Below are 22,588 nucleotides of genomic sequence, written 5' to 3'. Positions count from 1 at the left end.
CAGGTCTGCCTGAGGACAAGCAGGTCAGAATGGGCCTCACTGTCTGAATCACGTGGTGCCACTTGTGTTACCCAAACATCAGACAACTGGATATCTGGGGCCACCACATCCTTTAAAATTTAAACACAACTTCCCCTGATGGGAAACCAGCATCCCTCCCTAATCTCTGAGGTTTCTCCAGGCACCACTGACTCCATTTCTGGCTTCTTCTGTCTTATCTCCTCTCAGAAGGAGATAGATACCATCTGACAAACCAGATCCCTCCATCCCCCAAAGGCACCACTGGCACAAAGCCATCTGCATAGGGAGTTTTACTGAGGGTTTAAAAGTATGAGTGGGTTACAACACAGTGCAGCCAATGAATAACTTCCGACAGACTGTTAAAAAGCCCCTTCATTCCACTCCTGGAAGGTTCTCCTGGCCGTCTCGGGGGGAGTGGGGGCAGGGCAGGGGCTGGCAGTTTTCTGGAGCTCAGTTCCACTCTTCTGCTCGTCTTCTGCTGACCGCCCACAAACCCCTGATTCCTACAGCTTTGCTAACACAAAGCAATTCAGCTCCTCCAGCCTGTCCTCCATTTATCATACTGGTGGTTTTTCCCCTCCCTGCGACATCCTTAAAGGGCAGTTTGAGGGGGACTTCCCCCAAAGCCCTTATACTTGATTAGATGTAGAAATTCACCTCGGGTACTGACAATTCTGTTAGTGGAATTGCTGGGGACTATGATTTTACTCCATCAATTTTTGGCCAAATGAAAAAAACACATCAAAGTTTCCCTTCTCTTCTGAAGATTGCAAAACCCTCCCGTCTCTAGAATGTGTAAACAGAGCCATGGTAACTGCAGGGAAATTCTGACTCTCCCTTTGGTCAAACCCCGGGCCTCTGTGTTGTCTTTTGGTGTTGTTGTTTGAGTTTGGCAGGCGAGCTCGGGTCAGGGGATTAAAGGCAGCCTTGGTGTATCAGGAACGCGTGGAGCAGTCTGCAGTCTCGGCATTTCCCGTGTGGGATGTGGGCCCTGCACATGCGCAGAAGGCCGGCCCAGCCTGGGTACCCAGGCACCGCGGAGAAATAGAGCCCTCGGGGCGGGAAGAGATGAGCGGGAGGGCGCTCCGTGTGCAAATATAGGGGGAATCCCAGACAAGGAATCAGCAAGCCAGATCGGAACTTCTCTTCATTTTTCTGGATCTGACTATCCTCTTCTGTGCAATGAAAAGGCTCAATTAGATGGTCTGTAATGTTTGTGCTCCTGTCATTTAAGAAATTAGGAGACTCATAAGACCTTTTCAGCCCCCTAGTGAATAAGAGCAGCTTTATTCTTGGAGCTTCATACATTCTTGGTGCTATGTTCAGTTTAGGGTGACTTAATTTCAGTTAAGTCCATTGAACAAGGCACTAGACCAGACATGCCCAGGCTTTTTGAAGCCATGTTTCATGTATGACACACAGACACACTCTGGTGGTAAAGTTTAACCATATAAACTTCCTGGTTGACATCATCATCAGAAGCTTTCTGAAATTATATCATAAGGTAAAGTACTGTGAGCTATAGTATTTTCTTGCTTGGGTCTTTATTTATTTATTTTTTTTTTTTTGCTTTGGCTTGTTTTTATTTATTATTTTGCCATGTTTTATAGTCAGAAGTCTTCAAAATTAGCAGCTACAAGGGTTGAGAAGTAGAAAACTAGCATTTGTTTGAAAGCATCAAATGGTTGGAAAGGAAAAACAAAAAAGGGCAAAACCTTGAATTTTGTCAACACTGAGAAACAATCAAATGAGAGTGTGGCTGCCTGGGCTCAAATCCAGCTCCACCACATTCAAGCTGGGTGACTCAGTCACTTAATCTCTCTATTCCTTCTCTGTAAAATGGGTGTAATAGCACCAACTACCTCAGTGGCTATTTGTGAGCTAACTGGTTTATTTTATTTTATTTTATTTTATTTTATTTTATTTTATTTTTCATCTCTGGAAATCAAATTTTATTAGAAATACGAAAACGGGATAAAACCTTTGAGACAATTTCTTGTCTGTTGGGCCTTTTCTTCCCAGGTCCCTTAATTATCAGATCTCTATCGTAAGGGATCCAAATACATCTTAAGAGCTTTGTCTTACCCATTAAATTTATCTGACAACATGTAGGTTTGAAAGATTAAAGATGAGCTAACTGGTTTAATATTGATACATGTCAAGCGCCCAGATGAGTGACCGGCACATACACGGTAAAGAGTACATAAATCCAGCTGTGGTTATTGTGAATTCAATACTTGCAAATATTGAGCACCTACTGTACACCAGGCTCTGTGCAAGATTTAAAATATAAGGCTCAACAGAATCCACTTTGCCTTCAAGGCACACAGTCCCACGTCCAAGAAGGACATATACGTTGAAGAGAGAGAGAGACACAGAGAGAGACTGACCCATTCTGCTCACCTGCCAGAATGTTGCAAGTCCTCTGGTCAGCGGTGATCACTGTCCTTTACATGTATTCATGTTTTTTTTTTTAATTTTTAAAAAGAAGCCTGCCTATTGCAAGCGCAGCAGGTCACCCTGGGAGTCTTAATGTGTTACGTGTTACTGTTTTGCTTTGTCACCTCTGGCTCTGATCTCTCTTCTGCCAACCTGTGCTTTATACCCCGCCCCATGCATGGGATGCCCCTTTCCATACAGTGACGGCCCCACATGGGACTCTACTACCTCCGCAAATGCCTCCAACACAAGTCTGTAGGAGGCCCGCTTGTTCGGAGTTCATCTTGCTGCTTTGCTGACCCTTTTTTTAGCTTCCTTTCCCTACCCAGGAAGGAAATTACACCACCACCTTATAGCCCATCCAGGACCGTAGATGGTGAGTCTTTCTCCCCACAACAGGAATAATCACAGTGCCAAGATGAGGCACAGTTTTGCTGATTATCCTTCCCTTTTCCATCCATAAACTTACAAGCTCCTTCATCTTGAAAAATATAATCAGTGCTAACTTCCTGTCTCTGAGCTAAGTTGCAGACACTGAGTTCACTGCTTTATCTGAATCATCTCATTTAGTTTATTTGTAAATTCAGCAGATAATTCTTGGGCATCTACCATGTACTAGATGCTGTACTAAAAGCTGAGAAGAGAACAGTAAATACGACAAATAACCAGAAGTTTCCTTGGAACTTACATCCCAGTGTGCAGAGACAGACAATAAATAAATAGCAAGCCATGGTAAGAGCTAAAAATAAAAATAAAACAGATTGATGGGACGAAGAGACTGGGACTACTTGAGAAGGTTGTCCAGGGAAGGCCTCTCTGTGGAGTGATAAGAAGGATCCAACCATGAAAAGACCAGGGGAAAAGCCATTCCTGGACGAGGGAATGCGCACAGTCCCCGAGACAGGAATGCATGCAGAATATTTGAGGGCCAGAGAGGAGGGGAGTGTGGTAAGGAAGAAGGCTGGAGAGGTGAGCAAAGGCCAGAGCTCGCAGGGCAGAGTCGGGGTTTGGAATTTATTCTGCTGCTTTGTGGAGCATGGATCGTAGGTAAGAGGGCAGCAGGAAGGTCCGTTAGGAGACCACCTCAGTGTCTAGGAGAAAGCTTATGCGGACTTGAGGCCAAGGTGGTGGAGGTGGTGATGGAGGTACAGTTGGAGAAGTCACAAATTTGGAATCTTTTAGAAGTAGCGTCAACAGAGCTCGCTGGCAAATTGAGATGGGGTGGGAGAGGGACAGTGGGGGAGAGAGAATTCAAGAGTGACTCCTAGGCAGAGGGGAAGACTATGGGAGGAGCAGGTCTGAGGTGGGGAAATCAGGACTTCTTTTTGACTCAGTATTGCTTTGTTTTGTTTTAACCTCTTTAGTGGAGTATAATTGCTTTACAATGGTGTGTTAGTTTCTGCTGTATAACAAAGTGAATCAACTATACGTATACATATGTCCCCATATCTCCTCCCTCTTGTGTCTCCCTCCCACCCTCCTTATCCCACCCCTCTAGGTGGTCACAAAGCACTGAGCTGATCTCCCTGTGCTCTGCGGCTGCTTCCCACTAGCCATCTGTTTCACATTTAGTAGTGTGTATATGTCAGTGCTACTCTCTCACTTTGTCCCAGCTTCCCCTCCCCCCTCCCCATGTCCTCAAGTCCATTGTCTACGTCTGTGATGCGGTATTGTTGAGATGTTGATTAGTCCCCCAGGAGAAGAGGTCCGTGTCAACTGGAGTTCAGAGGAGTCAGGGATGAAGATGTAAATTGACAAGTCATTAACATGTAGATGGGATTAGATGAGATACCCTATAAAGGAGTAGAGATGCAGAAGAGAACAAGTCCCAAGAATACACCACAGTCTAACCATGTAGTGCTGCTCTTTATTCCCACTTTACAGGTAAGAAAAATAAGCTTAGGTAGGTTAAGTGATTTCCCAAGGCCCCGGGAAGCGGTAGCCCTGGGATTTAACCCAGGCAGTCTGCCCCTATCTGCTTTGCGATAGTGGACACATACATACAACAATGGTGCTTTGCTTCCTTCATCTGTCACAATCTCTCTGCAGGAAGAAGATGATGATGGTCTGCCTAAGAAAAAGTGGCCTACGGTAGATGCCTCTTATTATGGTGGGCGAGGCGTTGGAGGCATTAAAAGGATGGAGGTAAGAGGACAGCTTCACGTACTCATATCTATGTGCTGACTACTCAGGGGCGGAAAACCAAAACAAATGGGTGAAAACTCACACTTGAGGTCTAATGAGGATGTGAACTGTGAGGCATCAGACGGAGAGATGGCGGGTGCAGCCTCTGACCTGTGCACTCCTGTATCTTGCCCACTGTGAGTCAGAGCGGTTCACGCATTGGCTCAACCCCACCCGTAGTGGTTTCTTCTCTCACTGGAATAAAATCCAAAGTTCTTGCCTGGGCCCACAATGCCTTTGCACGTACTGTCCCCACAGCCTGGACAGTTCCTCCCCCAAATATCCATGCCCCTCGCTGTCTTTCTCTGCTCCTTTAGCCCTCCCCTTTGCCCTTTTTCCACACCACCGCTCTTCTCTGACCCTCAAAACCCAAAGGAAATGAGGACTGGGTAGCACATCATACAGTTATTTGCGATCCTCGTTCTCCAGAGCCATCATATTTTATTTTGTCATTTTGGTTTTTTTGTATGTTATTTATTTTAGGTTCGTTGGGGAGAAAAGGGCTCCACAGAAGAAGGTGCTAAGTTGGAGAAGGCAAAGAATGCAAGAGTCAAGATGCCAGAGCAGGAGTACGAATTCCCGGAACCCCGAAATCTCAACAACAACATGCGCAGGCCCTCGTCCCCCCGGAAGTGGTATTCTCCGATCAAGGTGTGCCTCTTTCTACTCAAAAACCCATCCTCACTCCTCCTAAAACACTTACGTAGTAAGAATCAGAATCTTTTGGTATGATAAAATATCAAACCAGGGCTTCCCTGGTGGCACAGTGGTTGGGAGTCCGCCTGCCGATGCAGGGGATGCGGGTTCGTGCCCCGGTCCGGGAAGATCCCACATGCTGCGGAGCGGCTGGGCCCGTGAGCCATGGACACTGAGCCCGCGCGTCCGGAGCCTGTGCTCCACAACGGGAGAGGCCACAACAGTGAAAGGCCTGCGTACCACAAAAAAAAAAAAAAAATCAAACCAAAATCCAGCTTATCACAAAGAAACAAATTTTTAAATCATGGGCTTGAAAGTATAAGTGTGTACTTTCTCAATTTCCACAATATCAAGGTGAGAGCTGGGCTTTTTTAATGGAAGTATAGTTGATTTACAATGTTTTATTAGTTTCAGGTATACAGCACAGTGATTCAGTTTCATGTATATATATTCTTTTTCAGATTCGTTTCCATTATAGGTTGTTACAAAATATTGAGTATAGTTCCCTGTGCTATACAGTAGGTCCTTGTTGGTTATCTATTTTATATATAGTAGTTTGTTTCTGTTAATCTAAAACTCCTAATTTATCCCTCCCTGCCTCCTTTCCCTTCTGGTAACCATGAGTTTGTTTTCTATGTCTGTGAGTCTGTTTCTGTTTTATAAGTAAGCTCATTTGTATAATTTTTTTAGATTCAACATATAAGTGATAGCATATGGTATTTGTCTTTCTCTGTCTGACTTACTTCACTTAGTATGACAATCTCTAGGTCCATCCATGTTGCTGCAAATGGTATTATTTCATTCTTTTTTTTGCAGCTGAGTAATATTCCATTGTATATATATATATACCACATCTTCTTTATCCATTTATCTGTTGATAGGCCTTTAGGTTGCTTCCCTGTCTTGGCTATTGTAAATAGTGCTGCTATGAACATTGGGGTGCATGTTATGTTTTTGTCTTTTCTGGATATACGCCCAGGAATGGGAGCTGGGCTTTTTAAAATCACCATGGCAAAGTGGTGGAATGAGAGTGCACTAGGAGAAAGTGACTTGGGCAGTAACCCCAGAGGATCATTATAAATTACAGTAACATCTGGTAACTTCACTGGTAGGAAATTCCATAGTCTAACAACAATGGCAGGATTCTCCTTAATGCCTAATCTCTGTTCCTTTTGCCATAACATAAGCCCATCTCCCTTTATTCAAGCCACGCGCTGGTGTATCAGGACACGCTAGTGGACTGTGTTGGCCATAGATCTGATACTCACTCTTCCTGGCTGTGAGCAAAATGCCTTATTTCTCCAGTATCTCTCTTCCCCCCACAGCTCCAGGGCTTAACTAAAACCCTCTTTGACTTATTGGGAAATTTAAGTCATAGGAGGCAGTTAATGCTTCCTAAAGTCCTCTTTTCTCTTCCTGTTGGGTGCAGGTATCTTTGAATTCATGTGATTCATCCAAAACCCTTGCTCTGTGGTCTTGCCCATAAGCATCTACACTAAGCCAGTTGTCAGAGAGCACTAGGAAGTCGTAGCTAAACAGACTGACATAATCTGTCCCCATTCCCTCGTTTCCTGCCATGGAAAACTGAGATGCTAGAGTCCTTCCTCTGCCCAGGTCTGGAGCCCAAGGCTCCATCTCAGGTCTACGGCCTCTAGTTCTGTGCTGCAGACAGAACTATGCCAAGTCCAAGGACTCAGCGAAAGATTCAATATAAGAACCAGCTCTCATCACCACCCCATACACACACACACACACACACACAGCTTTACCCTTCTTCCAGTGACAACAAAAATAACACCCATCATTCGCTGAGATATTTGCTAATTTTAGAGCAGACTTTCTGCCATGAAATCAAAAGAAATAACCATTTTAAACAGTGGAGGGAAACTTTCTTAGTAGTTGTCTCTGCTCTGCAGAGCTACCTCACGCTCAGACTAATCGCCGTGCATTTCCATTTTGGTTTGACGTGTTTAACGTGGTGAGATTCTGTAGATAAGCCACCCCTCCCCCCAGGGAAATGGGTTGAACTCTGGAAAAATGTAGGCAAAATGTGGTTTGCTTGACTAACAGCTGTTTGCTTCTAATTATTTTCTAATGTGGAACATGCAGTGGCGTGCATACATGTGCAGACAGGAAGGAGCCAAGTAGAATCTCAGAGACGAAGACGAAAGGGGATTTTCTATTATGTTGTTTTCAGGAATCTGTACCTCGTGACTAATACAACATATTTGGTAAGAGCCAGGTTTTCATGTCTGTAATCTTGGACATTGAGAGAACATTCATTCTATTTGAAGAATTCAATTTCTGCTTGAGAGCATGTTATTCATCTGTTAACTAGTGGTTTAGGACTGAGTTTTACGAAATAAATGAGGATATGGACAACTAGATTTAGAAATCTCAAAACACTCCCAACACACACTTGGAATTAGATCCAGTTCAACTGAGTATTTGTTGTGCACCTACTCTGTGCCAGGTACTGCTGGCTATTGAGTGTATGGAGGGTCTCCAACTTGGCTGAGAATCAGAATCACCTGGGAGAGCTTTAAAAATACAAATTCCCAGGCCTGATGTCTCAAACCTAATGATTCAGTCTCACGATAGGCTTTCAAAGGCTCTCTGGCCTTCAAAACCTGCCCACTTTTCCTCATCATGTGAAACTCCTTTTTTCCCCAACGGCTCCCTTTTCAAATTTCTCATCCAAACTCCCTAAGTGAGACCCCTCTCTTGTCCTTGCCCCAGTTATCGCCCTCTCCACAGCCCCTGCTCTTCAGCCTTGGTCATTGTGTGTGTGTGTGTGTGTTTGTGCATGTATATGTGTGTGTTTGTGTGCATGTCGTGTGTGTGTGTGCTGCTTCTCAAAGTGTGGTGCCTGGAGCAGCAACATCAGCATCCCCCAGGAACTCGGTAGAAATGAACATTCTCAGGCCCCAACCCAGATCTACCAAATAGGCAACTTTGGGGGTTGGGCCCAGTGACCTGGATTTTAGCAAGTCCAGTTAATCAGTTGTCACCCAAGGTTCCAGCCAGCCTTCCAGAGGAGGCTCCCTGAGGGCGGGAACTGTGGTGCATGGCAAAGTGGCCACAATCATGCCTCAGAGATTTGTCAGAAGTCTCAGCCAGGGGACCATGTTAGGTTTCACACGGGCCTATTGTTCCCACAAACACAGCTGCTGGATTAATGTTAAGTGTTGGAAAACTGAGTGTCAAGGAATCACCAGAAAAGCCAGATGGAAAAAACTGGTGATGCTGGTGGGCTTGCTAAGCGTCAGTAGGACTCCCTTGTCAGGACAAGAAGAAGTGTGAATGGTCCTCCTGCTGCTGGGGCAGCTCACACCAAGGCTTACTTAGCACACTCATTGTACCATAGCTCTTTTGTGTAACTGCTCCTGTTTATGAGTCTTCCCTCCACCAGATTTGACCCCCCGGAAGGCACCAATTATGCTTAACTCAACTTTGAATCACCCAGAAACAGCAGTGTACCTGGCACGGAGTAGGGATTCCACCATCTGTTGTTAAAGAGACACACGGGACGTAATTATGAAACAACTCCCAGAGCATCAAGCCAGATAGACTTTCTCCTGTGACCCACACAAATCACTTAGGTACTCTCGATCCAAAGAAGGTGACACTGTTCTTGCCATCTCTTTGAGGAAAGGAGAGCAAAAGAGGTCATCTTATGTGTACCTGGACAGGTGGACGAGGGAAGGGCGAGAGCAAGGAAGTTTGAGAGTAGAAGCACAGAAAGGAATTCCGGAGTCATAATGTACACTGTTGGTCCAGAAAAAGAACGGCCTTGCTACCAGAACTTCAGCCTTCACACTGTTTAACCCAATGCATGGTCCACGATGAGCCACATTCTAGCCACAATGTCTATACACATTCACTAGGCCTTGGGCAAAACATTCAGCTTCATGCTGTGCCGTAAACTCTGCTTCCCTTTCCTGAACCCTCTCACCGGATTTGTCACGGTCCTGGCAGGAAACAGAAGGCACCCTCAGGAGGGTTGAAATCACACAGATCGGGGAAGGGTTAAGAGAGCGGGGACTACTCTTCGTTGCAATGGTGAGGCACCCAGGGACCAGCAACAGTGAGAGCTGTTACATCTCTATAGGCCTGAAGAGCAAGGAGGCGGGAGGGTGTCACTGGAACCAGTGAGAGCTGCAGCTCCGGAGAAGAGGCCACCCAGTGGGAGCTGTGGTCACAGAGAGGGTCAGCTATCTAAATCTACCCTGATCCATGTTTTCATATGGCCCACAAGTTAAGAATGGCCTTTTGTATTTTTAAATGATTATATCAGCACCTACATAATAGCCTGGAGTTTGCCTCTTGACCTACAAAGCCTAAGATATTTACCCACTGGCTCTGTACAGAAAATGTTTGCAGACCCCGCCCCTGTAAGAATGCAGCCACCCACTCCTCCTTGCATATTATGTGTGTTGAGTCATTTAATCCTCACAACAACCCTGTGAGGTATTATCTCCATTTTACAGATGAAGAAACCGAAGCATAGAGAGGTGTCAGTCACTTGCCCGAGGACACACAAATGGCAGCTCGAATTCAAATCAGGCAATCTGACGTGAGTCTAGGGATTTCCCTGGCAGTCCAGTGGTTAGGACTCCATGTTTCCACTGCAGGGGGCGCGGGTTCGACCCCTGGTCAGAGAACTAAGATCCTGCAAGTGGCAGGGCATGGCCAATAAATAGATAAATAAATAAATAGATAGATAGATAGATAGATAGATAAATAAGAATGCAGCCACCAGTGAAGGCAGGGCATAAAGAAAGAAAGAAAGAAAGAATTTTTAAAAAGAATGCAGCCACCAATGAAGGCAGGGCTCAGGAAGGGAGCAGAAGGAGCAAGCACCAACTGCCCCTCATCTTGCCCTTTTACCTCCTTCTTTTTTAAATTGAAGTTTAGCTGATTTACAATGTTGTGTCAGTTTCTGCTGTACAGCAAAGTGATTCTACTATGCATATATATATTCTTTTTCAGATTCTTTTCCCTTATAGGTTATTACAGAGTATTGAGTATAGTTCCCTGTGCCGTACAGTAGATCCTTGTTGGTTTTCTGTTTTATATACAGTGCTCTGTATCTGTTCATCCCAAACTATGAATTTATCCCTGCCCCCCTCCACCTTTCCCCTTTGGTAACCGTAAGTTCGTTGTCTATGTTTGTGGGTCTATTTCTGTTTTGTAAATAAGTTCATCTGTATCATTTTTTTAATTCCACATATAGCGATATCATATGATATTTGTCTTTCTCTGGCTGATTTCACTTAGTATGATAATCCCTAGGTCCATCCATGTTGCTGCCAATGGCATTATTTCATTCTTTTTCATGGCTGAGGAAGACTCCATGGTACCACATCTTTATCCAATCATCTGTCGACTCTCGTCTCCCTCTGATGCCACCTGTTGGCCAAACCAAAGGGAAGCTAGATGATGCCATCTGTAGAGGTCAGGCTTCCAAGGCATGGAGCAAGGAAGGCAGAGAAACACAGAGAGTGGATAGCGGCAGGCAACTCATGGAGGATAACCTGCCCCACTATAAACAGGGAGAACACCTCCACCCAGCGCAAAACTTTCAGGGGGTACTGGGAAGAGTCCTGGTTCCCCAATGAAGGTGGTCAGAATCATGTACACCTTTGAACGGGTTGCATTTGACTCGCTTTTTCGTACATTTCAGGAAATAGATTTGAGAAGCAGGGAAGCGCATTGCCTAAGCACATCCCGCAGGAACTCACTGGGATAAAGAGTCCGCAATGGGCTGCTCCCCACCGTCGCCCAGGCTAATTTAAGGCACTGACCACACTGACCACACTTCACCCTTTCCTCATTCCAGGCTCATGATCAAGAAATTTTCCAATATTTGGCCTGAATTTTTCTTTGCTCAGTTTTCACCCCCTGGCTTTACAGCAATCCCGTGCTTCTCGTTAAATTGGGACTGACCGTTTCAGGCGAGTTAAGTAATGCCCAGATGTATGACCACCAGAAAGATTAAAACCACGACTGTTTTCAGGTTTGCTGGAAGGCTTGCAGCCTTCAGAGAAATGATTTTTCTCCTTTTCCAGTAGCTCCTCCATGTGACTGGCAATGACAGAAATGACAGCTGAAGGACAAAAGCCAGAACCTGGCTGGCATGGCGGACCGGCCTGTGCTGCTTGCAGTGCCAGGGAGCGGGTGGTCTTCTGTTCATTTTCTTTAAGGTGAACCTGTCATCCCTGGCCTTAAGCACCTCAGCCTTGCAATCAAGCAGCATTCAGTGGTGAAATGGTACTGAATGAAGCTATATGTAGCCTAATAAGACACACTGAAGCCTTAAATGCTGTCAGATGTGCTGTTGATGTTCAACAAACTTTTTTTGTCCCTCCCCGGCTACTTTTTAGAATGGTTCCAAACATGTTTTAAACAGAGACCAAAAGAAAAAAGAGAAAAAAAATTAACCATGAGTGATTTTGTGTGTGTGTGTGTGTGTGTGTGTGTGTGTAAGGAAAGTTTCCAACTTATGCATTAATTTATTTCATTTAAAGGGAAGCATGGGTCATGATATTTACCATATATTTTAAGGTGTAAAAAAATTAGTGTTAGGGCTTCCCTGGTGGCGCACTGGTTGAGAGTCCGCCTGCCGATGCAGGGGACACGGGTTCGTGCCCCGGTCCGGGAAGATCCCACATGCCGCGGAGCAGCTGGGCCCGTGAGCCATGGCCGCTGATCCTGCGCGTCCGGAGCCTGTGCTCTGCAACGGGAGAGGCCACAACAGTGAGAGGCTCGTGAACCGCAAAAAAAAAAAAAAAAATAGTGTTAGTCTCTAACAGCCCTCTAAGTTGAACTACCCTCAAAATTCTCAACCTCTGACTAACTTCCAAATAGCTGAGGCAGACAAACCAGAAGAGAAGACACAGCTGCTGCCTGGCCCTCCATCCCCCCCGCCGCAAAAAAAAGAAAGAAAGAAGAAACCCAGCCACAAAACCCATGCACCAAGATGCTTTGAGTGTTGGGCCTCACAAACCTCCCTGGCACAGTCTTCTTGTTTAGGAAGAAACAAAAGCGAGCATTGACATAGAACTCCCAGTTTGCCAGCCTTTGTGGTATGAAAGGTATTGATTGTCTGAGGCTGAGGTAGAGTTTGGGAGCCTGGAATTGGTACATTTCTCATGTTATAGTCAAAGTGTGTCAATTTCATATGAAAGAAAGGTAGATGTAAATATCAGCTAATGCACTCTGGTGGAGGGTTCCCAGGATGGTAGGAAATCTTTGAGCTTCACAGAAGCATTTCTCTTCGGGAGTGAGGACCAGTGTCTTGACATGCACCTTGAAGAGAGACGCATGCATTCGGGACACTCAGATCTGAGAGAAATAGTGGAGTCAACTCAAAGCCTCCCCCCAGGAGGAGTGGGTAAAGCCTGGGGACTGCTTGGAAGAATCCCCTGAGGCTCTTGTGTCCCTAAAGGGATGTTATTAATAAGCCCAGTAGCTACTGTCTTGAAATGATGGGCTTTTGCCTCCTCTCAGAAAATTAAACATAGGGGCCTTTGTTGTGCACTTCTGTTTGACTTTTGAGTTATGTTTATCCTCTTCTTGGTTATAAACACTCTTATTCTAAAGCTTACTTCAGCTCTTCTTGCATAAAAAGCTACCTGGCATAGGCGTAGAAAGAGGTATAGGATGCGTAGATTACCAAGGTCATTTTCTGTGCCACACAGAATGGGGACTTCAGGTTTATTTGTGGGACATTCTGAACTCAGAACACTGAGGGTACAACCAGAACTATCTGGTCTCACCTTGGCCAGGACAATTCATGATAGCAGCTCACCTGCATGAAGGGTTAACCTGGGTGAAGTGTGTACCACAAGTCAGGCACAGTCCCAAGGGCCTTTCCTGCACTCACTCCTTCATTTCTCACCACCACCCTCAAAATTAGAAACTGCTACTCCTCCTCCTGTTTTACAGATGGCAAAACCAAGGCACAGAGAGGTTAGGTAACTTGCCTAAATTCACACTGCTAATAAGATGTCTCTTGGTTTATTTTATTAATAGCAAAGCATCCATTCCAGCTAGCCATGAAATCTGTTATTAATCAAGTAGTAGAAAGGACTGGGAGCCTGGAGGTAAAAGACCGATCAGGAAACTATTCTCAGGATGAGCGACAGATGATGAGGGCCTAGGCCAAGGCAGTAGCCGTGGAGACAGTGAGACAGGGCTGGACAGGAAGAGGTGACAGGGGGGCTGTGACAGAGAGAACATTCGAGAGACGTGGTCGAAGCTGGATATGAAGGGGTGGCAGAGGGAGAGGAGGTGAGAATGTTTCTCTGGTGTCCGCCTTGCCCGTCTGGATGTCAGTGGTGCCATGGACCAAGGCAGGGTACGCAAAGAGAGCAGCAGGTTGGGGAAAAATTGCTCAGTATGTGATGTTTGGTTTTTTTTATACCTGTGATACATTTACACTACAACTAAGATTTGTTGGGTATTTGGATCTGGAGCTCAAGAGAGGACTAAGCTGAAGATAGAATGTGTGAGCCATGGGCAGACAGGTGGAAGTTTGACCCATGGGACCAGGTGAGAGTAGTCAAAGTGAGCATTCAGGGCTTCCCTGGTGGCGCAGTGGTTGAGAGTCTGCCTGCCGATGCAGGGGACACGGGTTCGTGCCCCGGTCCGGGAAGATCCCACGTGCCGCGGAGTGGCTGGGCCCTTGAGCCATGGCCGCTGGGCCTGCACGTCCGGAGCCTGTGCTCCACAACGGGAGAGGCCACAACAGTGAGAGGCCCGTGTACCGCAAAAAGAAAAAAGTGAGCATTCAGCCTGGGGGTGAGACTAGAAGACGGGGGACAGCAAGGGGACCCCACCACCTCTTGTGTAAGCAGAGGGGAGGAGCAGAGGAGGCTGAAAAGGAAGGAGAAGGCTGAACCAAGGGAGCGTGAGGAAGGGAGAGGCCCAGAGCCCCTGATCACTGTAAAGAATCGAGTAAAATCAGGGCACAGGTGGCCAAGGCATTTGGTAGCCGGGATGCTGTGGGCAGCCTTAGCGAAGCAGCTTTGGTGGAGTGTTGGGGTCATCAAACACTGTCACAGAAGCCAGAGGAAAAGGGGGGAATGGAGTTGTAGGAGCACCAAACGAAGGACAGGTAGATCCATGCTTGTAAAGTTCAAGTTATTGGATCCTTACACTCCGCAGTGCATTCGTTTCCATCTTTCTACAGAGACTCCCAACTTTTCATTTTAATGACTTTACCCCATCGTTGATAAGACTGAATGAATACTTTGTACGAGACAAGTATCTTACTTCAATATCTAATTGTAAGCCTTTTAACAAATCTATAGGGTAGACAGGATTATTCTCTCTTTTTTTAAAGATGAGAAAGGCAAGGCTTAAGGACATGAAACAGCTTGTCCGAGGCTGCAGCACAGCTGGTGAGGGGAAGCCCCAGAATACAAACAGTCTGAATCCAGTCATTTTGTGCTTAAATATCATTCTATGATCTGTTGCCTCAAAGAAACACAACGCTTTCTCCTGGTGTTACACATCTAGGTGGTTTCTGCCCCTTTGCCCTGCATGGAGCATTAGATTTCTGCTGAGTTATTAATACACTTCCTCAACAGCTACTTTTTCTTTCAGCCCCATCTCATTGATCCTCATCTGTCAAGGAGTTGAGTGATCAGTGTACAGAACACTGAGGGTGGGATGATTTACGAAGCCAAATACCCGGAGTCCCCCCAAAAAAGGGAAAGAAAAAGAAAAAGAGGCAATCTTCCAGGAAATCCACCTGGTTATATCCTGAAATATAAATGCTTATCCCAAAGAACCTTAAAGGAAAACATTTAACTGATGCTTGAAATGGTTTAATGCAGAAAACCATGCTGAACCCAGCAGCGGTCCTTCCAGCATTCTAAAGTCATTTCAAAATATTTTTAGAGGTTTTTGTAAATACTTGGCCAAGAGAGATGAGAAACATTACACTTAGCAAGACAAAGTTGAATCCACAAGAATTCGAGCAACAGAGTTGATAAAGGTTCAAAAGCACATTTTTTGTATCTAAAGAAAACCCACCCAAAAATAGTTCCAAAACACCAAGTCTTCGAGTTGGCATTCTTAAATGGATGCTGCCACTACGAAAGCTTTGTGGCAAGGAACTTGAAGTTTCTAGACTCTGGCAGCCTTTCAGCATTATCCTTCAAAGACCTCTTCCAGATCAGCATTTTCAAACATGCCCGACTGAGACCCCAACAGGAAATACATGTTGGCCCAGTATATGCTTATGCGTGCACAAGTGTGCATTCACTTCACACACTCCTCATACACACACCCATGCATACTTATCCTCACCATTTGACCTTAACTCAAATATTTTCTCTCCTATTTTATTTTATTTGTTAAAAATTCTGGTCCTCATACACAAAATTTTTTCATGAGGGCTTGAAGAGTTGCAATCCACAGTTTAGAAACCCTGTTCTAAAGGATCTGCACAGGCAAGAACCTGCAATTGGTATAATAGAAAGTATACGAGCTTTGCACAGGGAACTATATTCAATATCCTGTGATAAACCATAATGGAAAAGAATATTTTTAAAAAAGAATGTATATATATGTATAACTGAATCACTTTGCTGTACAGTAGAAATTAACACAACATTGTAAATCAACAACACTTCAATTTAAAAAATAATCAATGCAATTAAAAAAATATATTTTAAGAAAGAAAGTTTATGAGCTTTGGAATTAGACAGACATGGAGTGGGGTCCAATCACACCTCTCCAGTTTACACACTGTGTGCCTTTGGGCAAGTTAGTGATCTCTCTGATTCCCTCTCCATAACCCTTTGGAATTGCTGGGAGAATGAAATGAGCAGACACATAGAAAAGCACCTAGCCCAGCACTTAGTAGCACTGAATGCATTCATTCGTCCAACAAATATTCACTGAGCACCAGAAGCTGTTCTAAGGGCTGGGCATACAGCAGTTAACGAAACCAGTGGCACCTCTGCTTTCGTGGAGTTCACATTCCAGATGGCAGAGACAGACATTAAGCAAATAAACATAAACTATGTCAGGGAGTGATAAGGCCTGTATTGGTTTTGTATTGTTGCTATAACAAATTACCACTAACTTAGTGGCTTAAGACCACACAAATGTATTATCTTATAGTTCTGGAGGTCAGAAGCCCAAAATGGGTCACACTGGGCTAAAACCAAGGTGAGGCCAGGGCTCCATTCCTGCTGGAGGCCCTAGGAGAGACTCCATCTCCATGTCTTTTCCAGATTCCAGAAGCTGCCCACACTCTTTGGCTTATGGCCCCCTCTCCTCCCCAAAGCTAACAACAGTGGGTTGACTCCTTCTCACATGGGATCACATTCACTCTGCTTCTGTCGCCCCATCTCCTTCTCTGACTCTGACCCTCCTACCTCCCTCTGTTAAAGACCCATATGGTTAGACAGGGTCCACCCGATGATCCAGAATCATGTCCCCACCTCCAGATCCTTAACTGAATCACATCTGAAGAGCCCTTTTTGCAATGAAAGGGAACATATTCACAGGCTCTAGAGACTAGGATGTCATCTTTGGAGGAAGAAGGGAGCAGATTGTCCTGGTCACCACAAGCGTGATGAAGGGAAATAAGACAAAATAAAGGTGACTGCTGCCTGTTGATGGAGTCACCAACCAGGGCTAATAATAAGAGCAAAGCTGGGATTTCCCTGGTGGCACAGTTGTTAAGAATCCGCCTGCCAGTGCAGGGGACACGGGTTTGATCCCTGGTCCAGGAAGATCCCACATGCCGTGGAGCAACTAAGCCCGTGCACCACAATTACTGAGCCTGCGCTCTAGAGCCCGCGAGCCACAACTACTGAGCCTACGTGCCACAACTACTGAAGCCTGCACCCCTAGAGCCCGTGCTCTGCAACAAGAGAAGCCACCACAACGAGAAGCCCGGGCACCACAATGAAGAATAGCCCCCGTTCTTGGCAACTAGAGAAAGCCCGCGCACAGCAACGAAGACCCAACGCAGCCAAAAAATTAAAAAATAGTAATAATAATAAGAGCAAAGCTAAATAAATGTCTTTTTTTTTTCTGTTAGTGTTTGCAGTGGCAGAAACCAGCCTCTGCTCAGCATGTCTAGGGAACTAGAACGTTAGACTGCCTCTGCCACATACTGTGAAAACTTTAGCACTCATAGGCTCACTCCTTCCAGATTCAACCAATCACCTACAACTCCAAAGGGGATTGTGATTTGTGGTGATCCGTGATCTTTGGTCATTTGTCCGTCGAGCCTGAGATTCCAGAGCCCACCGTAGGGACAACCGTGGATCTGTGCCCCAGGGGCCTTTCATTGGTCTCACCCTGTCCACGCTTCTATTTAGTCACTTTCCTGCTTGAATCTGTCCTCATTGTTTCATTTGTAAACTCTGGACACTAAGTGGGAAGAAAAAACTTTAGTGCAAGTTGAAAAGATTGACTTGCGGTGTGAGGAGTTGCCTGGGAATATGATGAGGGCAAAAGCTGAGAGCCTGAATGAATCCTCCATGTCTGCAAATCTGAGGCTGCCCTAAACTTGCAGATGTCTCCTGCGTGAGCATCAGGGTCCTCTGGGATGTGTCTCTCCTCCTCCTCCATTCCTGAGGCCCACATTTGAACTTAGGGACTAGAGAGTCACATCCTATGGCAGCTGCATTGCCGGTGAAGTGTGGTTCCCATGACTTAAGAAGCATGGAAGTTTCTGCCTGTCTGTGCTGGCCCCTGGTCTGGTTTCAGATGTAATCTTGGTGCATTTGTTTTATTTCAGGGAAAACTTGATGCCCTGTGGGTGCTACTGAGGAAAGGCTACGATCGTGTGTCCGTGATGCGTCCACAGCCAGGAGACACGGTAGGATTCATTCATGGTGTCGCACACATGCGTTCTTTTTGCACTCTCTCTCTCTCTCTGACTGTTGAGCTTGAATAACTCCAGATATAGGAATCCAGCTATGATTTCATGTTGTGACAAATCAGACACTACTTTTCAAAACTTGGGTTTTTCCAAGACCTTGAGTTTCAACTTGCTTTTTTGAAAAGGATTTTGACAGAAATAGCTTAGCTTTAATGTCCTGGGACTTGAGCTTCTGAGTTTACAGGTACAGGGTGTGAATAAAGCAGGACTGGCTCTCTTACTCAGGTAGCTCCAAGGGAGAGGCCTGCTGCTCCTCAGCCACACTGGCCAGTGGTGACAAGCAGGATGCCAGGGCCACAGGATGGAGCGACGGAATAGGGGCCACAGAAAACTCCCCCACCTTCCAGCAGGCATTGGGCCGAACTGGTCCAGGATCACAGGAGGACCTTCCACCCTGGTGAGGGTTTACCCTGAAACTGTCAGGGCCAAGCTCAAATGTCTCAACTAGAAGGAGATAGAAAGGGAGGAGGCATCAGAGGCTTTAGAAACCATCTAGCCAAAGTCCTCATTTTGTAAGTGAGGAAACAGAGGACAAGACAAGATGAATATTGTGTTCTGTTCAGATAGTAACAATGCTGGAAACAACCTCAGCTCTGCTGTAATCACACCCTTGCTGTGTCTTCCGGGAAGAGTTAGTCTCTCTTTCATAAAATCTACAGAGCAAAGCTGGGGACCAAATTCTCCCTCAACTACCCGCGACCTGCATCTTGCATCCGCTGCTCTGGGAATCAAGCACATGAACCCAAAAGCAAAATCAAGGTGTCTAATGTGGGGCTCCTTTCAAACCAGGTAGGGTTGGGTTTGAATCTTGCTTCCTTCCTGCCTGGAAAACTCCAGGCAAGTCACTTGATCTCTCTGAACTTCATCTTTATAAAGTAGTTGGTAATAACTACTTCACAGTGTGGCTGGTTGGAGAAGGTAATGTTTGTAAAGCATGTGGCCTAATGTTTGAACACTTAGTAATGCTTAGTCAGGGCAAATTTTATTAGGATTATTTACTTTGTGCTTTCCTACTGTCTGTGAAGGGTTGATGCAAAAATTCAAGCTATATTGCAATTGATGTGTGTCAGATATACCCACATCTTTACCCTGCCCACTCTGCAACACGGCACAGCTAATAAAACACGAGAGCAGAGTCAGTTAGGCAGGCCCCCCTTCCTTTGCACCTGGTGACAAGTGACAATGAGTGACTTGTGGCTGAGGGGATTCGGTCTAAAGTTTCATAGCCTGTGCAGGCTGCAGCCAATTAGCTATTCCTGCTCCAGTTTGTGGCAGGGACAACAGGCAAGAATGACATTAAAAAACATCCCAGGTCATATAAATGCTGGGCCAGCTTGGCCCTCATGACACGTGGAATTTGTATTTTGTCTATGGACGTCAACAAGAACACATGGCCATAGCAGATTTGAAATTACAAACTCTACAGCTAAGAGAAATGAGCCTAGGCCATCAACTTTGTACTCAGGGTGGTATTTGGCCTTATAAGTTATACATACGGTTTCTGTGGAAAATTAAGAATTTTTTTAGCCTGTATGAGACTCACCTAACAGATTACAAAAAAAATAGGATAGGGCTCCCCTGGTGGCGCAGTGGTTGAGAGTCCGCCTGCCGATGCAGGGGACACGGGTTCGTGCCCCGGTCCGGGAAGATCCCACATGCCGCGGAGTGGCTGGGCCCGTGAGCCATGGCCGCCGAGCCTGTGCGTCCAGAACCTGTGCTCCACAACAGAGGCCACAGCAGTGAGAGGCCCGTGTACTGCAAAAAAAAAAAAAGAAAAAAAATAGGATACCCAAACTGGGGTTCAGCAGTACTATTTTTTGTGATAGAACATGCTAGTCCAGTGAACAAGCCCACTCTTCTCAGAGCAACTGAAAAACATCACTCAGATTTGTTCACATTCCATTCTCCGCTGACCAGTTTGGCAGAAACAAATTTCTAAACTGGGTCAGGCAGAGAAGGGAGTGTAGGAAAGAGGAAGGATAGAGAGAAATATTATGGTAGATAAGACAGAAGAACCAAAACTGTTTGAGGGCAAAAGGCTGATGGGATAAATCCAACAACAATGAAATGAAAATGGATGGAATTTCTTCTAGTGAATCACACCTAGATTGAATCTATTATTTACTAATTCTGAACGAAAGTTTGTATTTCACATTTGAAGATGTTTTGTGTGCTTTTGAGAAATACGATTCCTCCTTGAATTTTCATTTTCCAATCACACCAGATAATAGGTGTGAAGGACAGATGGGCTGAGAGTTAGGATACATTTGACTGTATTCTCAGCAGTGTTGCAAGTTACGATTGTTCAGCCTACTTTTAAATGGGCTTTCTGTATAGAAATCCTGCTAAAATGTTTAAGACACATGCGAGAATAGTTGCAGAGGACTGTGTCCTTGTGGTCATGGTGGCGGCCACAGACATCTAGACGTACACATGGAGTTACACAAGAAAGGTCACAGATTAGGTAGGAACAGAAATTCACAGCTTCCTCATGGCAACTCAGGAAAGAATTCCAGGAGTAAAGAAGACTATACTGTAGCTTATTATTACATGCTTACTCTGTATTGTTTTGCATAATCTTAGGAGACTCGCTACAGGCCTGATTTCCTTGCACGGGGATGACTCTGTAAGAACTCTTCAGCACTGATTTATGGGGCTGACCACATTTTCCATAAACTCAAAATGACTGCATCCAGGCATGAGCTCGTGAACACGAGTCACAGGTTCTGAATTTTTCCTTTAAAATAACAAAAACAAAACCAAACATCACCTAATTACATTCTCATTCTGATTTGTTTCAAACATGTGTTGACCTCGCAGGAACCTGGAAATTCTTCCTTCTCAGTTCCTGTCTGCTCCATCCTTCCCCCAGTGAACCTGCCCCAGCCCTACAGAGGCAGACACGGGCTCACCAGTAGAGCCTCTGAGGCTGCTGGAAAAGCTGAGAGCTTCCAGCCTCCACCGCAGAGCAGAGGGCTCCAGGAGGCCTGAGCCCAGAGCCACATCCTTCCCTGGGATTGGTGCCCACCTCCTGGGAGCTGTCCAAGCCCAGGGTCAGGGAAAACGTGAATGGGATGACGGCAGGAGACATGAATGCTTTCTGTCCACCACCATCCATCTTCCTCTTTCTGCCTGGGGTGGGCTCACAGTCCTATTGTTTGTTGGAGCCCACAAAGAGATCCTGAGCAATCATAAAAAAGAAAGTACCAGGGCTTCCCTGGTGGTGCAGTGGTTGAGAGTTCGCCTGCCGATGCAGGGGACACAGGTTCGTGCCCCAGTCCGGGAAGATCCCACATGCTGCGGAGCGGCTGGGCCCTTGAGCCATGGCCGCTGACCCTGCACGTCCAGAACCTGTGCTCCACAACGGGAGAGGCCACAACAGTGAGAGGCCCGCGTACCGCAAAAAAATAAATAAATAAATAAAGTACCAGAATAAACCACTTAAAAAGCAAACCAGCAACACATCCGATCCTAAAATTTAAAGAGTTCACTAAGCATATGGTATCCTTTGCTTAAACCATCCCCCGGCTTCCAGTATATAGCCACAGTTGTGCTCCTTCTAAAACACGGATCTCAGCGTAACATCCCAAGGCTTCAGACTGGCAAAGACTAGGAAGAAGACCCAAATCCTTAGCTTGATTTAGAAAGGCTTCCCTTATCATTTCATCTGCTACTACCTCCAGGTTCCCCCATCACTCCAAATAGGTTTCCAGCCAACTAGAATTGCTCACCATTCCCTGAACATGCCAGAATCTTTTGTGTCTCTGTGCCTTTGCATATTCTAGTTTCTCTGCTTGGAATGTCTTTCCCATCATCTCTACCTAGTGAACTGTCACCTTGGTAAGATTGTTCATTGTCCCTGTAGTATCCCTGTAAACACAAAAAGTTGCTGTCCAGACCGGGCTTTAAAGGGGGCGTTGCCAAAGCAGGGCATATTCGCAGAGACTTACCAAGAAAGTCTGGAATTTAGAACCTGTATCCCATGAGCATTTTCCAGGATGCTCCCCAAGGCTTCCTACACACCAGGGCCACTCTGACTTTAGAAAGTTTGCTCACCATTCAAGGAAAAATGGTGGAAGGAATTAGGAATGTTCAGTCTGAGGAAGGAGATTTAAAGGACCCTGAGAGCTTTTTCACTTGGTCATTTCTTGGTCATTACATTATGCACCCCTTTTATAAACTATTTTTAATCACTTAACCATGTTTGAGGAATAATCTTTCTATGCCATTCATATCGTTATATAATATTATTTTAATGGTTGTGTCATATTCCTTTGTCAATCTGTGACATAATATTTCGGCCTAGCTTCTCTTTTTGGATATTTATTTCCA

General features: G+C 45.5%; 1 protein-coding gene across 1 annotated transcript in view; it reads left to right on the top strand.

Moving 5' to 3' along the window:
• Nucleotides 1-22,588, top strand: part of ANTXR1 (ANTXR cell adhesion molecule 1) — a gene marked incomplete at its 3' end in the record, with an annotated part of 253,466 nt that overhangs the window by 180,229 nt on the left and 50,649 nt on the right. Inside the window, exons 15-17 of the mRNA XM_079720921.1 lie at nt 4,510-4,605; nt 5,128-5,295; nt 18,113-18,193. Coding sequence (XP_079577047.1) covers nt 4,510-4,605; nt 5,128-5,295; nt 18,113-18,193 — 345 coding nt within the window. The remainder of the gene's footprint in view (nt 1-4,509; nt 4,606-5,127; nt 5,296-18,112; nt 18,194-22,588) is intronic.

This window comes from Hyperoodon ampullatus (assembly GCF_949752795.1).
Source record: "Hyperoodon ampullatus genome assembly, chromosome: 15".
Taxonomy (NCBI): Eukaryota; Metazoa; Chordata; class Mammalia; order Artiodactyla; family Ziphiidae; genus Hyperoodon; species Hyperoodon ampullatus.
This window is presented reverse-complemented; position numbering and strand designations above follow the sequence as displayed.